General features: G+C 41.9%; 1 protein-coding gene across 6 annotated transcripts; it reads left to right on the forward strand.

The window, feature by feature from the left end:
- Window positions 1–2,205: 2,205 nt before the first annotated feature.
- ADNP2 (ADNP homeobox 2) lies at window positions 2,206–24,542 on the forward strand. Of its 6 annotated transcripts, XM_050890968.1 has the most exons (7): window positions 2,206–2,276; window positions 5,709–5,911; window positions 8,215–8,389; window positions 8,563–8,723; window positions 10,311–10,430; window positions 14,625–14,714; window positions 19,172–24,542. In XM_050890968.1, the coding sequence occupies exons 5-7, from the start codon at window positions 10,323–10,325 to the stop codon at window positions 22,196–22,198; spliced, it is 3,225 nt and encodes a 1,074-aa protein (XP_050746925.1). In that variant the 5' UTR covers window positions 2,206–2,276; window positions 5,709–5,911; window positions 8,215–8,389; window positions 8,563–8,723; window positions 10,311–10,322; the 3' UTR covers window positions 22,199–24,542. The 6 variants fall into 6 exon arrangements, with proteins under 6 accessions (XP_050746925.1, XP_050746922.1, XP_050746927.1 ...); XM_050890965.1 differs by having other exon boundaries at window positions 8,215–8,723; XM_050890970.1 differs by lacking the exon at window positions 8,215–8,389.
- The last annotated feature ends 200 nt before the right edge of the window (window positions 24,543–24,742 follow it).

Consider the following 24,742-nt stretch of genomic DNA (forward strand, 5'->3'; position numbering starts at 1 on the left):
AATGTATCCAGTATTTGAAATGCTCCGCAATTATTTGGTGATGCTTTGTTGCAACAGAAGTTTAATGTTGTTGATTATGTGGGAGCCATTGGGCTTTTCCATTTTGGCAGAGCCATATTTAATTATTCTGGTTTATGAATTATTAGATGGCAGCTAATAACTTTATTTTAAATGCTACATTTTAACTAACTGGGACATATCCCTCCTTGCACTGCGTAATAACAATTTTTTATATTATGGTCATATATCTACTACGACTAATTTATCTGTCATAGATGGCTCCCCTTTTTTCCATTAATGTTTTTGAGTCTTGACTTACCTACACCCTTACTGCATATACAATGGTGCAGAAAGTACATGGCTAATGAATTTATATCATATGAATTTTTAATATCACCCCAAAAAACTTAGAACTCATTATGTTTCAGTGTACTTATTAGGATGTTGACTACAAAGGTAAATAATTTTTGTGGCCACTACTGTAAAAAACCAGAGTAATTTTCTGCCTATGTGAATATTTTATTAGTATTACTTTTTGACAAGATACCAGTCAGTCTACTGCTGTGGTCTTCACAGGCTTTGATGGGAGTTGGCCAACACATTGACCTGCATATGAGCTATATGTAGACAAACAGTGAAATCGTATGGCTATCAAGGCCAATGCCAAAAATTCCCCTTGTCTTCCATGTGATCAGCATTTCATTCACACGGTGAACACTTAAAGACACTCTAGTTGAAGTAATGAGTTTGTGAACCCTTTGGAGATGGCCTGAGCAAAGCCAGGACAACCTTGTGGGGAAGGGGAAGACTAGAAGCTGTCCCAGGAAGATGGCAGGGGTGGCAGGGAGCAGGTCCTGGTGTGCCGAGGACAGGATCCAGCATGGCCCCACGCGCCTCCACTGCAGTGCACCTCCTGCCATGACCTGCCTCCTGCCTGCTCCGGCCACAGAGCCACACCAGGTGTCTCAGCAGCAAAGAGCCACCCCGACGGCTGATGTGGCTGGTTGTCTTGGCCCTTGTGGTATGGCTGTTACCCGCCAGCACAGGGGATCAATTCTGTTTCCATCTTGTGTTCATTAGAAACCATCTGCCATCATGGCAGGACTAAGAACTGTGTTCGCTGCTCGACGTGGAGATGTCCGGTAGACACAGCTCAAGGGACTGACCTACAGAGATGCACCTTGCATCAGGCTGCAGCGCCTTCCAGCGCCACGGGCGCGATACCACCATGCTCCCAGACAATACCACCGGAGGGGCGTCCGGTGGGGCTCCTCTGCCCAGGACCCACACCACAGCTCCCACGGATCCTCGCCAGGGCACCCCGGCCTGCTGGAGCCCCCCAGTCCTAGCCCCGCCATGGCCACCAGGCCTGGCAGAGGAGCACCAGGGTGGGGAGGTGTGAGCCATCCGTGGAGGTGCCAGGTGGGGCCTCCTCCAATGGGAAGCCTGGCTGCCAGGCCTCGCCTTGCCCTATTGGCTGGTGGAGGTGGGAGGGGCCTCCAGCCCGCAGCAGATGCAAATGAGGATTCACCCAACATGCCATGCAAATCTGGAGAGGACTGCCGGGTGGTCACGTGGTGACCTCACATGATGGGCACGATGTCATCAGGCTCCTCCCACGCCTGGATGACGTCACGCCTCCAGCTCTCGCGAGAGCCCCCAGTGGTGCCCCTTGGAGGGCGGAGGCGGGAAGGGCAGGTGACAAGGGCGCAGGTGAGCCCCGGGGCCAGAGGGGGCCCCCCACCTGAGGCCCCGCCCCCAGCCGCGCCCAGCTTCTCTGGGGAGCCAATGGGAGCATTGGCCCAAGTCTCTTCCCATTGGCTGGCTGCCTGGCATGCAAATGAGCCCCGACGTCACTTCCTGGGATAAATCGAGCGCCATTTTCTCTTTCTGGCTCTGGATGAGGAGCGGGCGGAGGCCGAAGGGCGGGTGCAGGGCGGCGGGCGCTGCGCGCGGGGGCTGAGCCGAGGTCGGTCCCGGGCTCCAGCGATGCTGATGCTGCCGCCGCCGCCCTCGCGGCGCGCGGAGTGAGCGCGGCAGCAGCCGGCGGCGGCGGCGGAGGAGGAGCAGCAGCCGCCGCGGGGCGGGGCAGGGGGCACGGCGCGGCGCGGGAGGGGCGCGGCGGCGGCGGCGGCGGGGCCAGCGCTGTGAGGAGCGGGAGGCGGAGGCTGCGGCGCGGGCCCGCGACCCGGCAGGCGGCGGCGGCGGCGGCGGCAGGAGCAGCGGCGGCGGCGAGGCGGCAGAGCGGCGGCGGGCTCCCCCTGCAGCCCGGCCGGGTAGGTGCAGCGGGGTGAGCCGGCGGCGCCTGCAGGCGGCGCCCGGAGGCGGCCCGCCCCGAGGGGCGCGGGGAGGCGGGGGCGGAGGCCCCCGGCGCGGGCAGGGCGGCCTGCGCAGGCGGAGGCGCTGTAGCCGCGGGTGCGAGGCGGCGCGCCGGCGGCTGTCAATGAACGCCGGCTTCGGCGCGCCTCGCTGGATGTGCTCGCCTCTCGGCTCGCCTTGGCGGGGTGCTGGGAGCCCAGGCCCCGCCTGGCCGAGGGCTGACGGGCTTCGCTGGGGGACGGGCGGGGAGGGTCCGTGCGCCGAGGCGCGCCACGCTGCGGGGAGGCGTGGGGCCGGATCGCTGCCAGGCGGTGTTGTCCCTTCGCAGCTGTGGAGTTGCCGAGACTCCCTGCCCGGGAAGCACCGGGAGGCGCCGGAGGCGTTTATGCTGAAGCCGCCGCGGTAGCTGGACCGCTGCGGGCGGCCCGGGCGGCGGCGGCTCCTGTCAGGCCCCAGGGTGTCGGCCCCGGGGCTGTCAGCTCCCCTGCGATCACCGGCCCGCCTGTCGGGGCTGCCGGGCAGTGCCGGTGCTCGCTGGCGTGCTCTGGAGACCTAGCCGGGTAACGGAGCGCGGATGGGGCAGGGCTGCGGGGTCCCTGCGGGGGCTGCGGCTGCCGGTGTCTTGCGGGGCGCTCCCGCCGTGGCTGACTTCGCTAAACCACAGCGGTGCCCGCCGTGTCTCCTTGCAGGCAGCCCTCGTGGGCTTGCATGGGAATAGTCCCCCTTTCCCCTGCCCGCAGCGCACGCGAGCGGAGGAGGGACTTCCGGGTTTGCCCACGATCGGAAGTAGAAATTAGCCTAATGAGACGTTTTAACACGGGGGAGACTCACTGCTTTACGACTCCTGTTTACTAAACAGCTGTTTAGGACCACTTTGTTTTTCTGATTTCTGTCAGTACTTAAGCGATAGAGTATCTAAGGAACCAACTTAACAGGTTGTCTCGAAGTCTGTGAGACAAAAAGTCTTAATTACTTCTAGACAATACGGGTATTTGAAACAGTTTATGGAAAACTGTAATGTGCACGGGAATAGTATGCATGCAAAATTAGAACTAAAATGTTAATAGAATGCAAAATTACATTAAATATTCTTGTGGTACTTCAGCAATGCATAAATTTTTGAAAAAATAAAAAAGGTTATGACTAATGTAAACAAACATAACCCGTACAATGCAAATCGTTAAAACCATTTGACTGTGCTTGTCTTGTGCTTGAGAGCAAGTAGTGGGAAGTTCTTTTTGTCCTGATTTGTAAATGGAATAAAAGATGGGTACTTGACTTTTGCTGCAACGGTTCATAGTTCTGTACTGTCAAAATTATGAACAACTCCCTTTTAACTCATAAGTACTTAAGTTCTGACAGGTAAACTATTGGGAGGGAATTGGTTGTTTTCCTTAAGAGTCTTCTGTCATCAAAAATACATGTTTGAACCCCTAAAAGTTTTAAAGACTTGTAATGAAATACTTATAAAGACTCACTCTTGGGATCCCGATCCAATCTATACTCTAGAAATCTTAGTGCTCTTTTCAATAAACTTTCAGTTTAATTTTGAACAAGAGGATTTCTTTAAAGCAATATTTAGACAAAATGTGTATAATAAATATGCTATATTATAACCTGTAATAAGACCTGTAATTCTAATAGTTCATTTCATGAAAGTTTTGTAAAAAAAAAAAAAACAAACCCAAAAACACACCCCCCCCAAATTATAGCAAATCTTCAGACACAATGAAGAGCACACAAACACAGTTTTATAATGCCTTGTGTTTTACCACTGGGAACTCCTTGATTTGGGTTAAGTCTTGTTGGACACTGGTAGAGCTGGCTTGTGTGTAAACACTTCAGTCCTTCTGCTGAAACCTGTAACACAGCCTTATTTTTTTCAGTTCTGTCCCCTTGCTGAGTTATTCAGGTTGTGGACTGTTCTGTGCTGTGGACTGTTCTGTGCATCTGTGTGAAATGTCTTTGGGTCATACCAGGCTGACTAGTGCTGTACAAATGCAGTTGTACTTCCTAGAGTATCTGGGCTGGGTGTGTGACTCACATATGCATGGGGCTGGTGAGTCCTGAGGGATTTGAGTAGGCTCTACCTAGATGCTCAAGTCATCTAGAATGAGCTTGGGTCCTGCTGGGTTCAATTTCTGGCTAATGATGATCCCCGAGGGAGTCAAGCTCTGTGTAAGTCACAGTGCTGTAGGAAGGCTCCATGAGTTTGAATGGTATAGTCCTTTCTCTTTTAACTAGTTGTCGTGGTTTAACCCCAGTCAGCAACGGAGCACCATGCAGCCGCTTCCGCCTTCCCCCTGCCAGTGGGGTGAGGAGGAGGAAAGAGGAAAAAAAGTAAAAAAACTCGTGGGTTGAGATAAGAACAGTTTAATAACTAAAGTAAAATATAATACTAACAATAGTAATAATGAAATATAATAATAGTAATGAAAAGGAACATAACAAAAAAGGAGGGGGAGGAAGGGGAAAAAAACCCCAGTGATGCACAATGCAATTGCTCACCATCCGCTGACCGATGCCCAGTTAGTTCCCGAGCCGCGATCCATGCCGCCTGGCCAACTCCCCCCTGTTTATATACTGGGCATGATGTTCCATGGTATGGAATACCCCTTTGGCTAGTTCAGGTCAGCTGCCCCGGCTATGCTCCCTCCCAGCTCCTTGCACACCTGCTTGCTGGCAGAGCATGGGAGACTGAAAAGTCCTTGGCTTAAGATAAGCGCTACTTAGCAACAACTAAAACCTCAGAGTGTTATCAACATCATTCTCACACTAAATCCAAAACGCAGCACTGTACCAGCTACTAAAAAGAAAGTTAACTCTGTCCAAAGCGAAACCAGGACACTAGTCTTGGATAACAGAGGCTTGGTTGTGTGTTAATGAAGCATCACAATAGTTATTTAAACCACAGTAGCTAAAGTTAGTGATCTAAATTTGTTTTGACTTGACTTTTTAGGTAAGATGCAGGTTGATGTGCTGTATCTCTATCTATGTAACCACATACCTTAATGCTTTTCACTGTGTTAGCAGCTATTGAACGATGGCCATCTTTGTGTTGGATTAGATGACTGTTTTAACGGGTGATTTATAGCCAAGAAAAGAGCAAAAGTATTGTGACTATAAGAGATCTGTAATTTGAGACCCCTAAAGGTTTCTGATTTAGTTGCATTTAAAAAATAATTTTTTTTATCTGATATCAAGTTGCACTTGGATAGAAGCTGGAATTTAAGAAGATAAAGTAGCATTATTTTGTTGACCAGAACTACCTTTTTGTAAGTTTTATTGATCTATTTTTTTCTGTAGTCAGTTTAATTTTAATTTACAACAAATGAAATAATAAACAAGAATAATATCCATTCTAATCAATTGACTGTTTTTCTTTCCAGGAATCAAATCTTTCAAAGCTGTTAAAACACCTAGAGATGTTGATAGGAAGCTATATGCATTTCTTCCCTCTCCCTCCAAAGGCTGGATAAGCTTTGATGGTGCCAACATACCCTTAAATCCAGTTAGGTCTCTCTGAGAAGGCACAGATCAGAGTCCAGGGAATGGAACCGTCCATGTAACATGCAGTTGAGCAAATATCCAGGTATGACTTCTTGGAGGGTTTGTAAGCTTATCAGAAACAAAACGAAATTGATGAGAGTAAAATTTGGCATGGCCAAGCTGAACTCAGATTCTTCTAGGCAGTTTCTCAGCATGCCTGTCCTCCTAGCTGCTGTCTTTGCCATCCAGTGTTATTGTTCTTTAGATTCTTAGTAGATCACACACTCTCATTTCATTTTCAGGAATGAAGCAGTTTTTGTTGTTTTCTCAACTAATATTGAATGATCAACTTCTAATGAGTTTACTAAAATGAAAATAAAGAATTCTTTATTGGTGCTTGTCAACTCTGATAACTGCTGAAATGTAAGTTGGTAAACAAACCTTTAAAAATACTTCCCACCCAAATATCCCAAAACCTGAAAGTCTTTATAAAAATTTCTTTCACAGTTACTAATAACAGTTTACTGGATAAAAATGTATAAACACTAAGAATGATTGGATTGCCAAAGCAGATAATATGAAAGGACAAAATTCTGTAAGCCTTTTGTAATTTCCCTACTATAAGTGGTTCTATGAGCAAGAGACTAGTGAAGGCCAGCTTCCTAGGAACACGTCTGGAGATCTGGCTTCTGTGTAGATTATCTGGTGTCTAAAAAGGGTTATGTTGCAGCCTTTTTCTCTGTGGATCTTCAAATAGGGTGTCTCTCTAGCTGCCTGTTTTTGTGAAATTTCTAGAAATGCCTGATTATCTAGTTTACTGTTGTATTTTGCTGGATGTATTTGCATGCGCGTGGAAGGCACACTTGTGCATCTTCCTTGCTGCAGCTCCATACTAGCTTCATATTTAATTTGATTGCATATGCCTAACTTCCTTAGGAACACAAAGTAAAATGCTGCTGATTTGATGTAAGGAAAAAAACCTTTCATTGTGAGCACAGTCCATCACTGGAAGAGGTTGCCCAGAGAGGCTGTCAAACCTCTGTCTGTGGAGGTTTTCAGGACCTGACTGGCCAAGACACAGAGTATCCTGGTTGCAATTCATTGTTGAGCCTGCTTTGAATAGGAGGCTGGACTGGGTGTCCTCTTGAGGTCCCTTCCAAGGTGAATGAGTAGTCTTCAAAGAAGACAACTAAAAGGAAGGCAAATAGGAGCTTTCCATTTTGTGGTGACTTCTCGCTTTGAAGAGGTGAAATGTTAGTATTTTTGCTTTTTTAATGCAGAGAAATTATAGTGGAGCATGGTTACTTGGCAAACTAGTAGTATTTGTCTTTGACTAGTAAGATACTGTCCAGACTGTTACCTTGTTGTTTAGACTAGTATTAAAATACTACAGTACTACTGGAAGGGAAGAGTTGCATTTGTGATCTTTGAAAAGCTGAATGTAGTTGGATATTATATGATTACAAATGTTGTAGGAATGAAGGGAACCTTAAGTGTTGCATAGAACTCCAGTTTGCTGTATCGTTATGGAGGTGTTATCTGAATGAACAGTAAGTGCAGGAATAGATTGATGGATAAAATGCCTGAGCAAGGGTTGAGTGACCTTTTTAGAACTGAGTTTGGGACATCAGCTGCTACAATGATTCTTTTTATTTTGCTGTTAACTTGCCTTGGTTCTGTTTATGAAAAGGTGCTGTCTGTGAAAACTCAATGGATTATCAGTTTTTTGGAAACTACAATTAAAAGTAGTTTAAGATAAATTTTTCTTTTAGGTAGCCAACGCGATAAAAGGATCAAGACTCTTGGGCTAGAGTAACTCAGGTTTAATTTTACTGTAGTGCTTTCATGTTGGATTTGCTGGTTAAGAATGGGATGTGTATCAACAAAAGATTGACTGTAGTTACACATGGAAAGAAAGTGCAAGCTAAGGCTTGAAGAATGTCCAAAATACAAGAGAAATAAATCAGTAGTAAAAGAGTATGGATAATAAATTGTATGGTGATCAGAGAACTAAACTGAGGACTTGAGGAAATAAGCTTAGAAGGTTGAAATTTTGTGACCTTTATGATGGGGCATTGCTGGTCTAATGGATACAGAGAATGTTAGATGAAGTACTTAGAGTCTTACTCCCAAGCAGTTTGTTTAAATACCAGATGAGTAACCTTGCACGTGATACAGAAATACACATCTTTTTGGATTGAAGACCAACTACTTGAAAACTGGAAAATAAGTAATTTGTATTCAAGTTCCTTTTTTTTTTTTTGGTTTGTGTTTTTTTTGTTTTTCTTTCTGCTGGATTAATGACTTCCATTTCAGAAAGATTACTGGTTAAGAAAACTCTTGAGGTACATGGATGTTAAGTACTATACCACCCTTGTAGACTAATGTTTCTTTTTTGTGAGATAGACATGCCTCAAGAAATGTCTGCTTCACCTTCTTCAGTAGCATCAGTGTATCAGTTAAAGGACTGAGATGGAGGAACCGTTTCCAGTGAAGCCTAACATATTGAACCACATCTCCTGGCTGATCTGAGCATGGTGACATCCTGTCAGCTCTGTTGTTACCTGCAGTGGACCATGGGGTTGGTGCACATAACCTGCTATCATAGAGGGACTGATCATAAAGCTTTAACCACAGACTGTACAAATTCCCGGTTGACTTCACTTTAAAAAGAGGATTTTACATCTTAATTTTACTCCTTGGATTTTGATAGAATGCCAGACTAGTTACTCTTATTTATTCCATTCTGTATAGGTTCCTGTTCCACACTCACCCCAATGGTATCAGAATGTCTTCCAGACTTCTTACTGATAAAAAATATTAGAAAACAAGACTAGCATCTGTCAAATGGGGCTCCCTCTCCATTTCTCTCTACACACCTTTCCTTTGGGGGGAGAAGAAGAGGAGAATAGCATGTGAGTTGTTTGAATTTTAATTAAAAAACCCTCAGTTGCATGTTTTGTACATAAATTAAGGTTTGTTTTTTTTGTCTTCTTGAGTGATGACATACAGAGTAAAAAAAGTTTGCTTTTTTTTTCTTTTTGTTTTGGTGAGGCTTAGCTTGTAGTTTCTGTCTTATGTGGAAGGGGTTTTTGCAGCTGTTTACAGGAAAGTCTTGCCTTTCAAGGCAAAGATTTCATGTTGACAGTGATCCGGCTTTTCTCTGAGAGGTATAGCTTTTCAAGACATTCAGGACCATCAAGGCTGAAGTACTGTTTGGGGATTGTCTTCATTTTTTAATTTTTCTTCTTGTTAGAACTTGTCCTGGATGGATGAATTATTTAGCAATAAGGACTGAGATCTTTTAAACTCTGTTGGGTCCTCTGCCAGCTATTTAAGAACAAAGAAATACCTGTGAATCTCCCAGTGACCTTTTTCAGTGCAGGGTAGTTCTGTTGCATTCCGTGGCCATTTAAGTTTCTTAAATCTCAGTCTAAATTGCATTTTGCTGTAACCTAAGGAGGAAGTGATAAAGGTACATACTTCTAAAGCTAAGCCCATGGGGATACCTTATGATGTACTGGGAGCTGAAGATAAGCAACTGATGCGTCCATAGCCTAGCTGCATGGAGAGTGATAAAAGCCTAGCTGTTGGGGAAGCACTAGACCCTTTCTGGTGGTATGTTCCAGACAGATGGGCAGCGACGCTGTGCAACAACCCTTCAAATAGATGACCCGCAGCAGATAATCTATCTTTCTATAATCTTGCTTTAGTCATCATCCTCCTCTGTATGTTGAACTCCAGCTATCACAGCTTGCTGAAGGGAGCAGGGTAGGGTATAAATCCAAATTCTGGAGTAGGGGAAGGTGATAGAGCTTTATACACTTCTTCAGAGGAGGAGACCTAAAAGCATATGGGTATTAAAAATTTGTCCCACTTCAGCATATTTAGCTATCAGTGCCATACATTAATTACGTTTTATTTCTGCTGCATTACTATTGTAGTAGCTTGTTTTATGCCAAGGTCCATATCAGCTTACAGCAGCAGAAACTTCTGCAGGAAATCTAGATTTTACTAGCAATCATATTTTAAGCATGTACATACATGACAACAAACCGAATTATCAAAGAGGCTTCTCATCTTGGCACTAACATTCAAGGTGAAAGACGTTGAATTCCTCCTTCCTAAATGAGAAGATAGTAATTTTCTGAATAGAACTTAGTAAAATTCTGGTGTTCGTGTTCTCTTACAAAAAACCCACAAAACACAGTATAGCTGCCATATAGACACAGAGAGATCTGAAAGAAAAACTTTTGAATTTTGTTTAGATAGGAGAGAGAAGTATAAAAGATTTTTTCCCACCCAAAATCAGATTCTCTTTCCTTTAAGAGGAAGCAAGTGATCTACTGGGAAGTATTAATGAGACCAGTTCTTTGGCTTAAGGCTTTTTGGGTTTTCATATTTCAGAATACATTTTTCAGACTTTAGTTTTTGTTTTAATACTGTTAAATGAAAGTGCCTGTGTTCAAGTATTCCATCACTTTTTTGTATTTCTTTTTCAGGAAAAGTGCAAAATGTTTCAAATTCCTGTTCAAAATCTTGATAATATCAGGAAGGCTCGAAAAAAGGTGAAAGGCATTCTTGTGGATCTTGGGCTTGACAGCTGCAGGGAATTGTTGAAGGTAAAGCATTTGAAATAATGTAAACCAATCTGAAACATAAACCCTTGAAAAATATTTCACTTTTTAGTGTATATATGATACTCCTCTGCCATAGATCTTTTTGGTGGGGTCTTTACTTGAAGGATTACTCATCACTGACTACTCATATGCCGGGGTGGACTTCAGCGTTTTAGTACATAACTCTAGAAAGAAACTCTATTTCTCAACAAGATGTGTTATAGGTGGTGCTGTGTATTCTCTGCTAGTAAGATTTCAACAAAAGGAAACAGTACAGCTTTAGGAAAAACACCACAGACTAATGAAATGTTAATTGTGTACTACACAGCAACTTTTTTGCGATTCTTTTGAAATCACAAGCAGATGAAGACTTGAATCTACTCAAAGGCATCCCATCACGTATCAAGGGCAAGCCTCTGAGGGATATACAAATTGTCAGTATTTCTGAAAAGGGACAAGCAATTAGACCCAGTAATCTTGTTGCAGGCCTTTAAACTTTGTGTCCAGGGAAAAATACCAAACTTGTCTTACTGAGTTGTAGTTCAGTTCTGCATCTTAAAAAGTTTATGCAAATGTACTGGGGCGATCAAGATGAACCTAGTACCATTGTTGCCACTTTCAGGAGAAAGTATTATGCAACAAGCAGGAGGAATTCACACCATCAGATTGGCAAGCCTAATACCAGAAAAAGTGCAAACACAGTAATGCAGCTCAGTGACTAAACAGCAGTGTATTTCAGCCAGCTGGTACACAGGCTTTTTTGGCTGTTCATGACTTTGCATTGACTGTAGTCAAGAGTTTGGATTAATTCTGTATGATGGTACTAAAGTAAGTTAACTCTCTGTAGGGGTGCTATTGTGTCTTTTGTGGTGTTTTCTCTGAAACTGCATAAGTAAACGATTGGAAAAAAAATGCTTAAGATCTACATGCATAACTAATTCTGGAACATTCTTGGTTATTGCAGTTGAACAATGTTTGATATATCTAAATAAATGTCATAAGAGCTCAGGGAAAAGCCTGTCTAGTAATTTTCGTTTTCTTACTGTTTTTATTGTATTGTATATTGTTTAGTAATTAAACCTCTAAGAAGCTGTTCTGTGTTGACCCTTTGAAGTAGAAATGGTTTGATGATGCTTGGTTTTTTGCTATGAAATTGATTGCAGTCTAACTGTTTGATTGCAGTATGGTGTTTAATGGTGAATGAGGAGTAAGGTGTTTTGTGTTTGGTTGGTTGTTTTTATGGGGGTGGTGGGTGTTTGTTTGGTTTTGTTTCATTTTTAATAAATGGTGTTGGTGGGGAACCCAGCAAACATTTCCATTCTGGAAAAAGCTCTGTGAGATGTGGGCCCCAAAAAAAACATTTTAGTTTTTTGCAAATAATTCTCCCTCAACCAAGTTCATAACTTCAGTTTGCTTTTTCCAGGTAATCTGGGGTTGGTTTTGGTATAACTTTAACAGCAAGAAGAATGGTTTTTAGAACTTGATTTGTACTTGGCTGATACGATTATGGTATTTCTTTTTGGTAGAATAGGATGTCTGATGTCTTAATAGGTGAGAAGTAGCTTAAGGTTGGTTTGGTTCCCCCCCCCCCCCCCCCCCCCCCCCCCCCCCCCCCCCCCCCCCCCCCCCCCCCCCCAAATATTAAGATTGATTTCTGGACATTGTCCTTGTGAGGAGACTGGACAATGTAGGAAGCGATATGAAATGATATGATACAAACTTGACCTGCCATCTGGTCTTAAAATTGGTCTTAAACTGTTCTAATAAGGCATGATAATGGACAGTGGTTTATGAGGAACGTGAAGGAATTCCACATATAACTAGTATCTCTTTGTAGTTTGGAGAGCAAATGGATTAGTTTTTAGGCTAAAAGTTCTTAATTGATCTCTGCTAGGAAGAAAACGTGAGCTTTTTGTGCGAGATTACTAGTTTGATTCTCAAAGTAGTAGTTTTAAGTACACTGTAATGTCAGAGGCTTTCCTTTAGTAAACTAGTTTAGCGTCTTTAAAATTTTGTGATCTTTAAGTCTTCATTTAAACTCTGAGCATTTTATCTTTTTGTTCTGGAAAACAGTGATGGTTTTAATACAGAGGGGGGAAGAGTTCTTAGTTTTAAAATGTTTTTCTCTTCAACTTGAAAATACCCGCTATGCCTCAGGATTAATCAGGCTTCTCGGAGGGTTTTTATTCCCTTTTTGTTACCTTTCTCTTCTCCTGTTTTCTTCCCCTCCTTGAAGTGAGGAATGTGGGATGGGCATAACAAGTTAGCCGATCAAAGCTTGCTTCTGGGACATCAGTGTGGATCTCTGTTTAAAGCGAGAGTTCAGAATAGCCGTTCGCAGCACTGACTAATTGTAGTGATAAGAATGGTTATCTTTCTTTATCAGTGAATATTTCTCTGTAGGAAATAGCCATTTCAGCAAAATTATCTAGACTTACTATCACACAGGTTTGGCTTGTGGGAATCTGGTGTTCAAGTCTAGGAGCCTCTCTTGGGAGAGTACTCAAACCAAAAGCAGAACATGTTTGGGGTAGGCCATAAACGTCAACAAAACTCTTTCAACAGTGTGTAATTCACTCCAGTGTGTTCGGCTGAAGAATTGTTAATAAATCTTGAGTCTCTTAGTTTTCTCTGTCAAACATATGTAAGAAAAGCATTGTGTTCTCTAAGGCTGTGGGATTTCTCTTGTTCCATGCAAGGGTTTTTTCTAAGGTGGTTTGTTTTGTTTTTTAAGAAGGTTTGGCTGAAGGGCAAATAGATGACTCATTCAGTGCCTAGATGTTGATTAGAATGGAAGGGGTTTGTTTGTTGTTGCCCTGAGCTCTTCAGGATTCTCCTTGGGGAAACTTAAAGGTTGAAAAAGCTGGAAAGCTTATTGCAAACTTAGCTACATTTTTCTAAATTCTTGAATAATTTAATTTAAATCAAATTATCACTGGCGTGACCTTCTGGCTCACTATAAGCTGTTATACACACAGGGATGCTCACGTTTGCACAGTGTGGACAGGAGCCTAGTACAGACAGAGCCTGCGTTGAGTAGGATTGCATATTTGCTTGACTGCTAGAGGCTTTGTTTTTGTTTTGTATGTCCTGTGTTGCTTGTAAATTTCACATAAATATTGCATTGTTTTTTTGACCACAAACTATTAGATTTATGAATTCCACTTCTCTTGAGGATGATCTAATCTTAAATGGTCTTTATTACCTGCTTCTGCTGTTCCAGTGGGGTTTGGTGCAGAGGTGAAAACATCTTGCCCTCTCTAAGCATCTTGCAGAACTTTGAGTGAAGAGGGGTTTGTGAAAGGGAAGGAGACTGTGAGGGGAGAAGTGATGCTAGTTTTCTGTGGGTTAAGCCTGGATTTGTAGCCCGTGTTTCATCTAAGACACTCTAGTGTGCTGTTGAAGCTCACCTAGGGTCTTCAGAAATGCCTAGCAAACAGAAATCTAGTTATTTTTTTCATTAAGTTTGTGTTTGGATATGTATGGGAAAATTGGAGAAAATTGGAGAGGAACTTAAGATTTTTAGAGTAGTAGCTGGCTTTGGCATGAGGAACATAAACTACTCTGATGGGATTGATTAGAAGAATGCTATAAGGAAAGTTGTTTACCCTGACACGGTTGTTCCAGGTGCAATAATATTGTTGCTTTGACAGCTTGAGGAAAAATACTGCAGCTCTTTGAAATAAGCTTCTGGGAATGTCTTTGTTTTTCCAAGTTAAAAGCATAGCAATACTATGAAGATTTGATACTAAAACCTGTTGTAAAGTAAATCATAGTGGTAAGTTAATAAATGGAATTAAATAGTGAAATATTACAGATTTAGGAGGAGGAAAGTAGAGGGAGAAAATATCTTTCAGTGCTCACTGTGAACTTGGCTAGAAGCAATGGAATTAAAGTGTAAATATTTTCACTCCTATACTATTTTCAGTAACTATGAAGTGTTCAGAATTCCTACTATATTACGAGGCAGTCATATGAACAAGTATTTGAGGTAAAATAAATCAAAGAGGGGTCAAAGAAGTAATTTCTTTGAACTGAGTTTTGAGACCTGTATCCGAATACTGTATGGACTTTCCATTCATCTTCTGTTTGTGTGGTTTTTCCTTTTTTCTTTTTCCTTGCTCTGTATTGCGACTATTTTTGTATTCAAAACAGACTGCAAAACCAGATTATTTCTTGTTTTCTTTTTTCTTTTAGAATCTTAAAAGTTTTGACCCAGGTGAAAAACACTTCTGTAACACTTCATGGAGTGATGTCTCTCCTTGGGAGTCTGTGGTCAAAAGGAAGGTATGTATATTTGTGTTAGAAATTCTGGGTAGACGTGCATGTGGAGTCGCTGAATTTTATCACTTTCAGAAGTCCTGGAAAAGTTAAAATACACCTTTTTTATGGTAAAAAAAAAAAAAGCTTTAACATGTGTTTTCTAAGTACTATTAGTCAGGGAATAATCTTTCATTTCCTCTGTGTTCTTCCCTGTAATGCAGCTGGTTATGAGGACTATATATGCTGTTCGCTGTCTTTAAGGATACAACCTTGAACATCAGCGTTTAAGATGTCACGCTAACGGTCTGCCTTTTTAGCCTAATCTGATGTGTAGTCTTAATGTGCTCTTGTATACAGCATGCTTCTTGTTTCATTGGAAGGGTGAAAATGTGATTGCATAAATGCGAGTGGATTAACCTGAAATTATCACTGGCAGCTTGGGATAGGGTTGCAGTGGAAAACATATTCCAGTTAGATTTGTGTATGTGAAACAGCTTTTAGTTCTATGTAGCTGGAATCTTGTGTGAAGCTAGAGTCTATGAGAAAGTCAGGGTTGAGATAAACCAAAAGATTTCTATAACTTTATATTCTAGCAAGTTTCTAAGATACTATGTAGAGCATAGGAGTATATTCAGAAGAAAAGGTAGTCTTTTCTCAGTCTTGCTGAAGAGTCTTAGGGCTTCTGATTGCTTCTATGAGGAATGCCTGTCAACAGCATGTAAACAGCAGTGGGTCTGCTCTTTTCATCCTGAATCAAAAGGTAATGGTTTAGAATAGTGTGGTGGTGGTTTGCTAGGATTTTCTTAATCTGCCTTTACCATCTTTAAAACAAACTGAGGCTGCCAAGTGCAAAAGCCCTCAACATACAGGCTGACCAAACAAAGCCACTCAGTCTTTGCCAAACCGTCATTTAGTAAAAGTGACCCCTCCTGCCCTTTAGGACCTTTGTCTGCTTTGTCTCCTAGTTCTCCTTTCCTGAACTTGGGTTTGCACATTGAAGACTGGAGGTTTATCTGTTCACATGAATGTGTGGATGAAAGAGTCAAATGTGACTTGCTGTTTGACTAGGTCTGTAGAGACAGATTGCATCTAGCCTCTTAGCACCACTTCAGATAAGGCTTAAAGTTACTTTCAGTCAAGACTAGCTTTACTTTAGGTGAATGGAATAAATCCCATTAATGGTTATGGTGGTCTTTCTCACGCCCCCCCCCCCCCCCCCCCCCCCTTTTTTAAAATTTCTTCTTTATGCACATGGAAAACTTCTCGTTTTATCAGATTTTCTGGCTCCAGTCAGGAAATGTTATCTGAGCTCTAGCTTTGCTGATTTTGTCTTTTTTGCCTTTTCCTCCACCTTCTGACTAAAGAAGGAGATTCAGTGTTGGGAGATCTTCTGCATTAGATGAGCAGGGAAGATTCCCTGTCCTCCCCAGAAATGAAACAGGGAAGAGGAGGATAAATGATTAGCTGTTTCAGTGAAAACGGAAGAAAGTAAAAATCATGCACTAGAAAGGGAATCTTCTTTCATCCCTGTTGTCTGGAGAGAGACCAGGCAGAGAGACCTGATCCCTTACCAGAAGGGAGAAATACAGATACTGACTCAGCTAGTCAGCATGACCAGTAGTATCTATATCTGTCCAAAAACCAAGATTGGAATCTGATCTGGTGAACTTCAGCGTAGAGTTTGTAATGTGTTGCCGTGGAACAGATTTGCCAAGCTATGTCTTTTGGATACTAAACTTGTTCCTATCCATTTTCTTTAAACAGCCATGGTTCCTTGATATATATCATTCACATATCTTGGCATCATGCTGCCTAGATTTGGGAGAAAAGAAGTTGGTCCTTCAGTATGTTCTATTCCAAAGTTGTTGCCATAAGGGGAAAATGAGTTGTTTGAGCTACGTTGGAAACTCAGTAGGCTGGAGAAGATGTCTATTTAGATGAGTTGGTGGTTTCTACCATTAATACTATTTTTAGGGCGACAATAATTCTGGAACAACTTCAGTTTTTGGAGGCTATCGTGTCTTTCTGCTTGTCTCTAGGTTGTGGGGAATGTGAGACTACACAACGGAAAGTGTTACTGCGTTCTGGGGTATGTTCTTTGGAGTGGGACTAATTGAATTTTCCTAAATGCCTCTAATAAGCGTTTTTGGATTCCATTTGTACAGTTTAGGGTTGTGTTGGTCAATCTCCAAGACGCTTTGTTTTTAAGTGGCTTAGAATTCTTATTTTGTCAAATTTTCTGTAAGGCTGAGATGCCATTAGTAGACTGTAGTAGCACTTGCGAACATAAAAAGCAGCTTAGATGCGTATGCAAGGAGAACACGCTGACGAAGTGATTTTCTAAGGTGTCTATGGAAGAGCTCTGTTTCATACGGAAAACATCAAAGTGGCAGACAGCAGACTTCCACATACTTCTGTGCTGCTGAAACAGATTTTTTTGGGATTTGTTGTTGTGGTTTGTTTTTGGTTTTGTTTTTTTTTTTGAGCGAAGTAGTGGGACTTCAGGATTTGTCCTAATTTGATAGAAGTTGAGGTACAGAACTTCTTTTTTTCTTTTGCTGAAGTCTCATAATTTTTACCTCCATCAAAAAATAAATGATCTAAGAAGGCATGGAACATTATTTCCCACAGACTTACCAGTATGCAGGTACTGGGGCGGTTTCTTAGTGGTGTACGGCAATGCTTGTTTGTATAAGAAGTAAAAACCTTGTTACTAGGGAATAGTAAATTAATTCAGCACTTGGACCACTTACTTGTAGAGTGTTCTCACTGCACCTAACAACAATTGTTCAGACTTGGCAGCAAGGAAATATTGACAGTGTATTACACTATGGTGTAAGTCTATGGGGACAGAAAGACGCAAGCCAGAAAGGAGGTGTGGGGGGAAGTAAAGAGTGTATGGGCCCAGTATTTAAAAGCGTATAAGCTGTTCTAAGCCTCGGACAACCAATTAAAATAAGCAGTCACCTCTCTCTGTCACCTGACTTGTTCAGAAGTAAGGCTAGTGAGGTGCAGGTTTTAATAAGGCTCTGTATGCTTCCTTAGTTCAGTAGTATCGGTGGCCTTTCTTCACTTAGTATGCTTTAAAGTTAAGATTAAAGCTTCTTCTGGTTTGCTGTGGTGCTGTTTACTGGCAGCTGAGACCAGACACCTAAAGAATGTAAGTAGAGGATAATTCACTGATACCTTCACAGTGTACTCTTCAGCAGCCTTAGCCAGCCAGTGGCTTTATCTGACCCAATCTTTGAATTTGGAGGTTAGATTTTTGGTTATCATCAGGAGACTCTGCTAGTACTGCTAATAGATGACACCTTCATGGTTATATGAAATTACAAAAAAATAACTGCACAAATTTTTGCTACAGTTGTTCATAACATGTCTGTGACATGTATGTGGGTGATCTAGCTAGGCTGAATGCTGTAGTGGTGGAACAGCTTGTTCCCTTTGGATGGTGTTTCATAAGGGGCGGAAGTCAGGAAGGTGAAAAACACATCTGAGGGAACAGACAAGTTCCACTAGATGTTTGAGAGTGCAGATTTGTTACCTGGATGTTGCTGTGACTGGTTCTGCAGTTTTTGGCAGGAGCTGGGGTTAACTTCCTAGGAAGTTGATAAGAAAAAATGGCTGACAGGGCTACCAGTTTTTTGGAAAGAGCGAATAATGTTCACATGGATACAAAAAATGATGCTGTCAAGTGAGATGTAATTGAGGGAGCAAACCACTGTTTAGTGGAAGATAGGTTTATTTTTATACAGTTAAAATATTTTTCTGAGAAGAATCTATATGCTCTATAATGAGTGTGCTAGAGGAAATTTCTTAAATTAGTGTGATGGGATGTCCAGTATGTTGAGATAATACAAAGAGGTCATTGCTGCTTTATCATAAAAGGGGGTTTTGTTCCTTTCTATTATTAATCTGGCTCCAAAAGAATGTTCTTAAAAAATTAGTCTTTTGTGGCTTTGCTGGGAGAGGTACTTTTGGAGAGCTTTCAGTGAAGGGGGTAGGGTATTGAAATATGCAAAAAAAAACCCCACCCCTTCTCTCTTCTGCCTTTTTCTCCAGTAGATAGGAGATGGCCCTAAACTAAATAAAGCTTTAAAAGTGTCATATTAAAAGGACTGCTATTCCTAATTGCTGAGGCTTCACCACCTATGTACAGTGGCATACAGATTCTTCTTAGCTTGTTCTGTGGTTCCCATCTTTAAAAACGGGCTTCAGAATTACTTCTTGTGAACTGGAGTAGAAATGAACTCACTTAAGGGTTCTTAAATTATAAAGAAGCAAAAAGAGCACAAATGTTTCTCCTTTTAAGTGTGTCATCTTTAAGTCTGCTTTTCAAAAACAGAAGAAACTGAGAAGATACATGCTATACATCCAGTGAAGGCATTTTTGACAGGTGATAGTGCAGACTTACTTTCAAACAGATAACAGGGATTTAGGAACTGGCAGTTTCTAAGTGGATGTTTTTGTTTTGTTTGCAGAGATACAGAACAAAGCCGTACTGCTGTAGCTTATGCAAGTTCTCGTCAAAATTGCTTACTTCATTCAAGAATCACTTGCACCGTTACCACGAGGATGAAATGGACCAAGAGCTGGTGGTTCCTTGCCCAAAATGTGCATTTGCTTCTGATCCCAAAATAGTGGGAAAACATATCCGGATGTTTCATTCACCTAATAAAAGAATACAGAACTATACAGTCAGCATTTTGGATGGCATGAAACAATTCAGGAGTGACATCATAAACTTTACATGTCTAAAATGTCACTTTACAGACACATTGTATTACAATATGAAGAAACATGTGCTGATGAACCATTTTCAAAACTTAATAAGTACATATTTTGGCCAGAAACCTGATGAAAGTAAAGAGAATTCTGTTGAGCACTACTGTAAAAAATGTAATGCTTCTGCAAACAGCCAAGATTCTTTAATGTATCATGTCTTGACAGCTGAAACACACAGAGACCTGGAGAACAAACTTCGGTCTGTGATTTCAGAACATATTAAGAAACCAGGACTTGTGAAACAAATGCATATTGCTCCAAAACCTCCCCAAGGTGTGGCAGTGGCTGCTGCTCCATCTGCAGGGCCTGCCACTGCCCCAGCAGGTTCTGTCACAGCTCCGGCTTGCATCCAGCTTGCATTTCCACAGAATAATCAAAACCAGAGTGTGGTGCAGCCGAAAGCAGTTCAAAACACAGTCAGATCACTGACTGTTCCAAGTGCCTCTGGTAGCCTTCCACATACAACTTCTGCTCCAGTTGTTACCCCGTCACACGTTACTCTTGTATCTAGTAATCTTCCTGTAGGTCAGAATAATGTTAATATTCAGCCGTCACCTTCCCAGCCTATCATTGTTTCCCATAGGCTCCCCCTTAATCAGCCTGTGAGGGCTGGAGCTATTCCTCTTCATCATTCTGTTGGGACCGTAAATAGAACTGTGGCCCCTACAGTTCTTCCTCTTAATCAACCTGTCAGGCCTGGGCTCTTTCCTATTAATCAACCCATTGGTACTATAAATGGTCCAGTTGCAGCTGGAACGCTACCTGTTACTCAGCCTGTCAGCCCTGTGAATCGACCAGTTGCACCAGGAGTCCTCCCTGTGAATCAGCCGGTTGCACCGGGAGTTCTCTCCGTCAACCAATCGCTTGGGAATGTGAATAGACCCCTTGGTCCCAGGGTCCTTCCTGTGGCACAGACAGTTGCATCAGGTGTTCTCCAGCTTAACCAGCCTGTTGCCTCTGGGGTTGTTCCTGTCAGACAGCCTGTCAGACCTGGGTTTCTTCAGCTTAATCAACCTGTTGCCCCAGCAGTTATCCCAGTAAATCAGCCGGTTCAACCTGCAGTTTCTCAAAATACAACTTTTTTGACTGCAGGTTCTATACTTAGGCAGTTGATTCCAACTGGTAAGCAGGTTAATGGGATACCTACGTACACGCTTGCCCCAGTTTCAGTTACTTTGCCTGTACCTCCTGGTGGTGGAGTAGCAACTGTTACGCCACCACAAGTGCCCATCCAACTAATGCAGTCTGGGACAGTAACTCAGTTGTCCCAGTCACCGGCTGGCGCACCCTCTCCTCCAGTGGTTCTAACGTCTCAGAATATAGCGTTACAAGCCTCCCCACCTGGTCCTGAAACAAGCCAGGCTATCAGACAGGCTAAGCAGTGGAAGACTTGCCCTGTTTGCAATGAGCTTTTCCCATCAAATGTCTACCAGGTGCACATGGAGGTGGCCCACAAACATGGTGAAGTAAAAATGGAGGAAACCCTGGAACCTGACAAGCTTGCAGCTTGCGCACCCTTTCTAAGGTGGATGACAGAAAAGACGGTCCGGTGTTTCTCTTGTAAATGTTTTCTCTGTGAGGAAGAGCTCATGAAACATCTCTTGATGCATGGCTTAGCTTGCTTGTTTTGCACAGTTACTTTCCATGACTTAAAAAGCCTTGTGGAGCACAACAAAACTACACACAATGGGAAAAAGCAATTACATGCAGATTATAGCAACAGAGGATTTCAACTAGGTAATGATGCTCAGGGTGACCTTGTATTTCCACACTTTGATTTCAGTACAGTGTTACCAAAAGAAGACATTGGTGAAAGAGAAGTACATTTGGCAGTGCTTGCTGGACTAAATTCAAGGACACTTGTCCCTGTTTACATCAAAGTGAAACCTCAGACAGCAGAAGTGAACAATAGATGCAACAAAAAAGTGTTAACCTGTCCCTTTTGCTTTGGTACGTTTGTTAGTAAAGAAACCTATGAAATGCATTTGAAAGAGCGGCATCATATAATGCCAACTGTGCATACAATTTTGAAGTCTCCTGCTTTCAAGTGCATCCACTGTTGTGGTGTGTACACTGGAAATATGACTCTAACAGCTATTGCTGTGCATTTGCTCCGTTGTAGAAGTGCTCCCAAAGACAGCAACTCAAGCGTGAAGATGCAGCTTGAGCGTACTGAGAAGAAAGAGCTACTGTTTGTGAATGGTGAAAAGCATGATTCCGTGATACTGAAAAGAAAGCAATCGGATTCCTGCTTTGTTGCAGAAGACCAAAGGAATAAGGAACAGCAGCCTCTGAGCTTAAGTACTGGCATAGCTCTGTCTCCAGAAAAAGAAGTGAATTCAGGGGTAGTGCCTTTCAAACGACAAAAGATTAATACTAGGACTGAGATGAAGAAGCTTCCTTCTAGCGAGGACCTTCGCATTCTAGCAGTAGATCCTAAACAGTATGATCACAATTCGTATGAGGCTCAAAAACAGTTTTTGACAGACTACTTTCACGAGAGGCCATATCCTTCTAAAAAAGAGATGGAATTACTTTCCTCGCTGCTATATGCGTGGAAAATTGATGTTGCATCATTCTTTGGAAAAAGGAGGAATATATGCTTAAAGGCGATAAATAATCACAAACCGTCTGTGCTGCTCGGTTTCAGTATGTCTGAACTAAAAAATATTAAGCACAGTTTGAATATAAAAGATATAAAAGATGAACCATTAGATATGTAAACAAGCTTTTTATAACAGCTAAAGCAATCTATAATTGCATACTTATCGATTTAGCAGTTTATCGTATTATTTGTTTTAACTTGCAGACTGGCCTGTTGAAGGGTGCAGTAGTACAAAAAGTTTCGTTCAGTTGTGACTTATTGTGAAAGGCACACGTAGTTGTGTATTTGAAAAAGCTAAAACCTTCAGACTTCCGCATCTGGAATTTGTTTTAGCTTTTTACTTTTTCTGGAGTAGTGGGTTTTTTGGTTTTTTTTTGTTCCGTTTCCCTTTCTTCCCCTCCAGGCTCCCATTACACTTTTTATACCACCATGTAAAACATTTGTCCTGTTAAAAACAAATTTTATTTTATTTTTCTGCGATGTCGTCATCTTTTCTAAACAATAAAATGTATAATATTGGTTAAAATGCTGAGGTAGACTACATGAAAAACATCTATTTGATTATTTGTGTTTTTAAGTCCTCCTAATTTTTTTAACCTGTTTTTGTTTTATCTACTGAAGAAGTGATTGTAGCCTTTACATCCATTGCCCCTTCAAATTCCCAATGCACTGGTAGCAATAAAATACATGGCAATCTTTTTTTTTTCTCAGTCAGAATACCTGTGACAGTTAAGTCTGGTGACTTGTAGTATCTAACTAGTATTAACATGGTGGGGATTGAGGGGCTTGGGGGTGCCTATTGAAGTGTTATAATTAACTGACTTGAAGTGGTTGTGTTATTATCTGTTAAATAGATCTTGCTAACCAGAAGTGTTTACTCCTTTTGTTGGTGTTGAAGCCTGGTTGTTTAAATACCTATTGTTCAAAGCTTGGTAGCAGCATTTGGTTTAGTTTCTTTTTCAAAAAGCAAAATTGCTTTGGAGAGTGTCAGATTGCTTTGATATGTGGAGTGTATGACTTCTGTGCACATCACTTGCCTGTAGAAGCCCTATCCAAATACCACCAAAGTTTGGTGAAGAATCTGGTTTTTATTTTAAATTGCTGTTGCATGAGGTGGTAATTGAGCAGTGCCTCCTCCCCAGCAAATTAGATACTTGGCTTGAAGTCCCTTGAGTCAGAAATTGTGCGAACTGAAACTGGATGAATTGGTAGCATCAAGACTTTAAACTGTTGAGTACCTGAACCAATGATAGTCATGTAGTGATTTTTTTTTATTGTCCTATAGAGAGCATAAGAATAGTATAAACACCAAATAGACTATCTTGTTCAATACGAGCTAGCCTCCCTATTACAGATCAGAGAAAAGCTGTTGGGAAGGTTCACTTCAGTTGAAGAACAAACTATAGTACTGGTGGCCACATTGAGGCCTTGTTTAGTACTGTCTGTCGTTTCTGGATATGCTTGGTTTCATCTGGTTTGTCAGACAGTGCCTCCAATATTCATTAATAGCCAGTTATATAATAAATAGCCTATAATATGCATTATTTTTTCTTCCTCCTCTTCATTCCTCTCTGCCCACCCTTCTTTCCCAGAAGAAAAAAAAGAGCAGGCTCTTCTGTCACTTGTGCCGGTGTTACAAGGAAAGGGTGATATGCCCAAGCTTATTTCTATTTTTTTAAGTAGTAAGCATACTTTTGCCCTGTGCAATAGTTTTTAAAGCAGATACAGAATGTTTTTTGTGCCGTTTCTAAAAGGGCATGGCATTTTTAGCAGAATTTGGTGACTGTCCACCTGAGGTTCTATAAGCTGTTTGAAATTCTATTTTGGATACAATCTTGATATTTTCATATTGATCAGTTCAAAGAATTTTAATGTATATGTAACATACAGTTACTTAAACTGAGAGAATCTGCTATTTGGAAAAACCTAGTCATTTAATAGCAGTGTTGAACAAACACAAGCATCATTTATGGAATTGTCTGCACGCCCCACCCCAAAGAGTGACAGTGAGTAAGAAGCAGTGTGTTCTTATAGCCTAATAATAGCTCATTAAAAATAAAAAAAAATATATTTGGGCATAGCACAGTTCATGAACCAGTTTGAAGGGCTCTGAGTGAGGAAGAAGGATGCTCTGCAGAAGTTCTGAAATCTAGGCACTCATTTTCACTCTTAGAACCTCCATACTGTGAGCCCTGTCATCTTTGGGGTAGTTCTGCTGGTATCGGTGGAACTCCAGCAGGGAGGAATTTGGCAGCGTGCATCTGGGGAAGGCTTGCCATGAACTGCTAAACAGCATGGCTTGGAGTGGGGAGCTGGGAAGTCATTTCAGGGTTCATCCATGCTTGGGGCACCAAGGGAGCAGTCCAGTCTTACCGGAGTTTTCCTACATAGTGTCCAGTGGTGATGTTAAGCATTTTATTTATTGGACTTTGATTTCACAGTTTCAAATAAAGCAGCTTTCTAACTTCCTCTTAGGTGTGTGTGCAAATGATTACCTATCCCCCCCCTTTTTAATATATTCAGGCAATGTGATGTGAAAGTTTCTTTTGGTGCAAAATAGCTGTTAAAAGACACAAAAGGAAGGTAAGACCTAGAACTTAGATCCAGATGCTTTAGGTAGACCTTAGTGCATTATAGTAATATCTTTTATTATCTCAAATAC

This window comes from Gymnogyps californianus, chromosome 2 (assembly GCF_018139145.2).
Source record: "Gymnogyps californianus isolate 813 chromosome 2, ASM1813914v2, whole genome shotgun sequence".
NCBI classification, from domain to species: domain Eukaryota; kingdom Metazoa; phylum Chordata; class Aves; order Accipitriformes; family Cathartidae; genus Gymnogyps; species Gymnogyps californianus.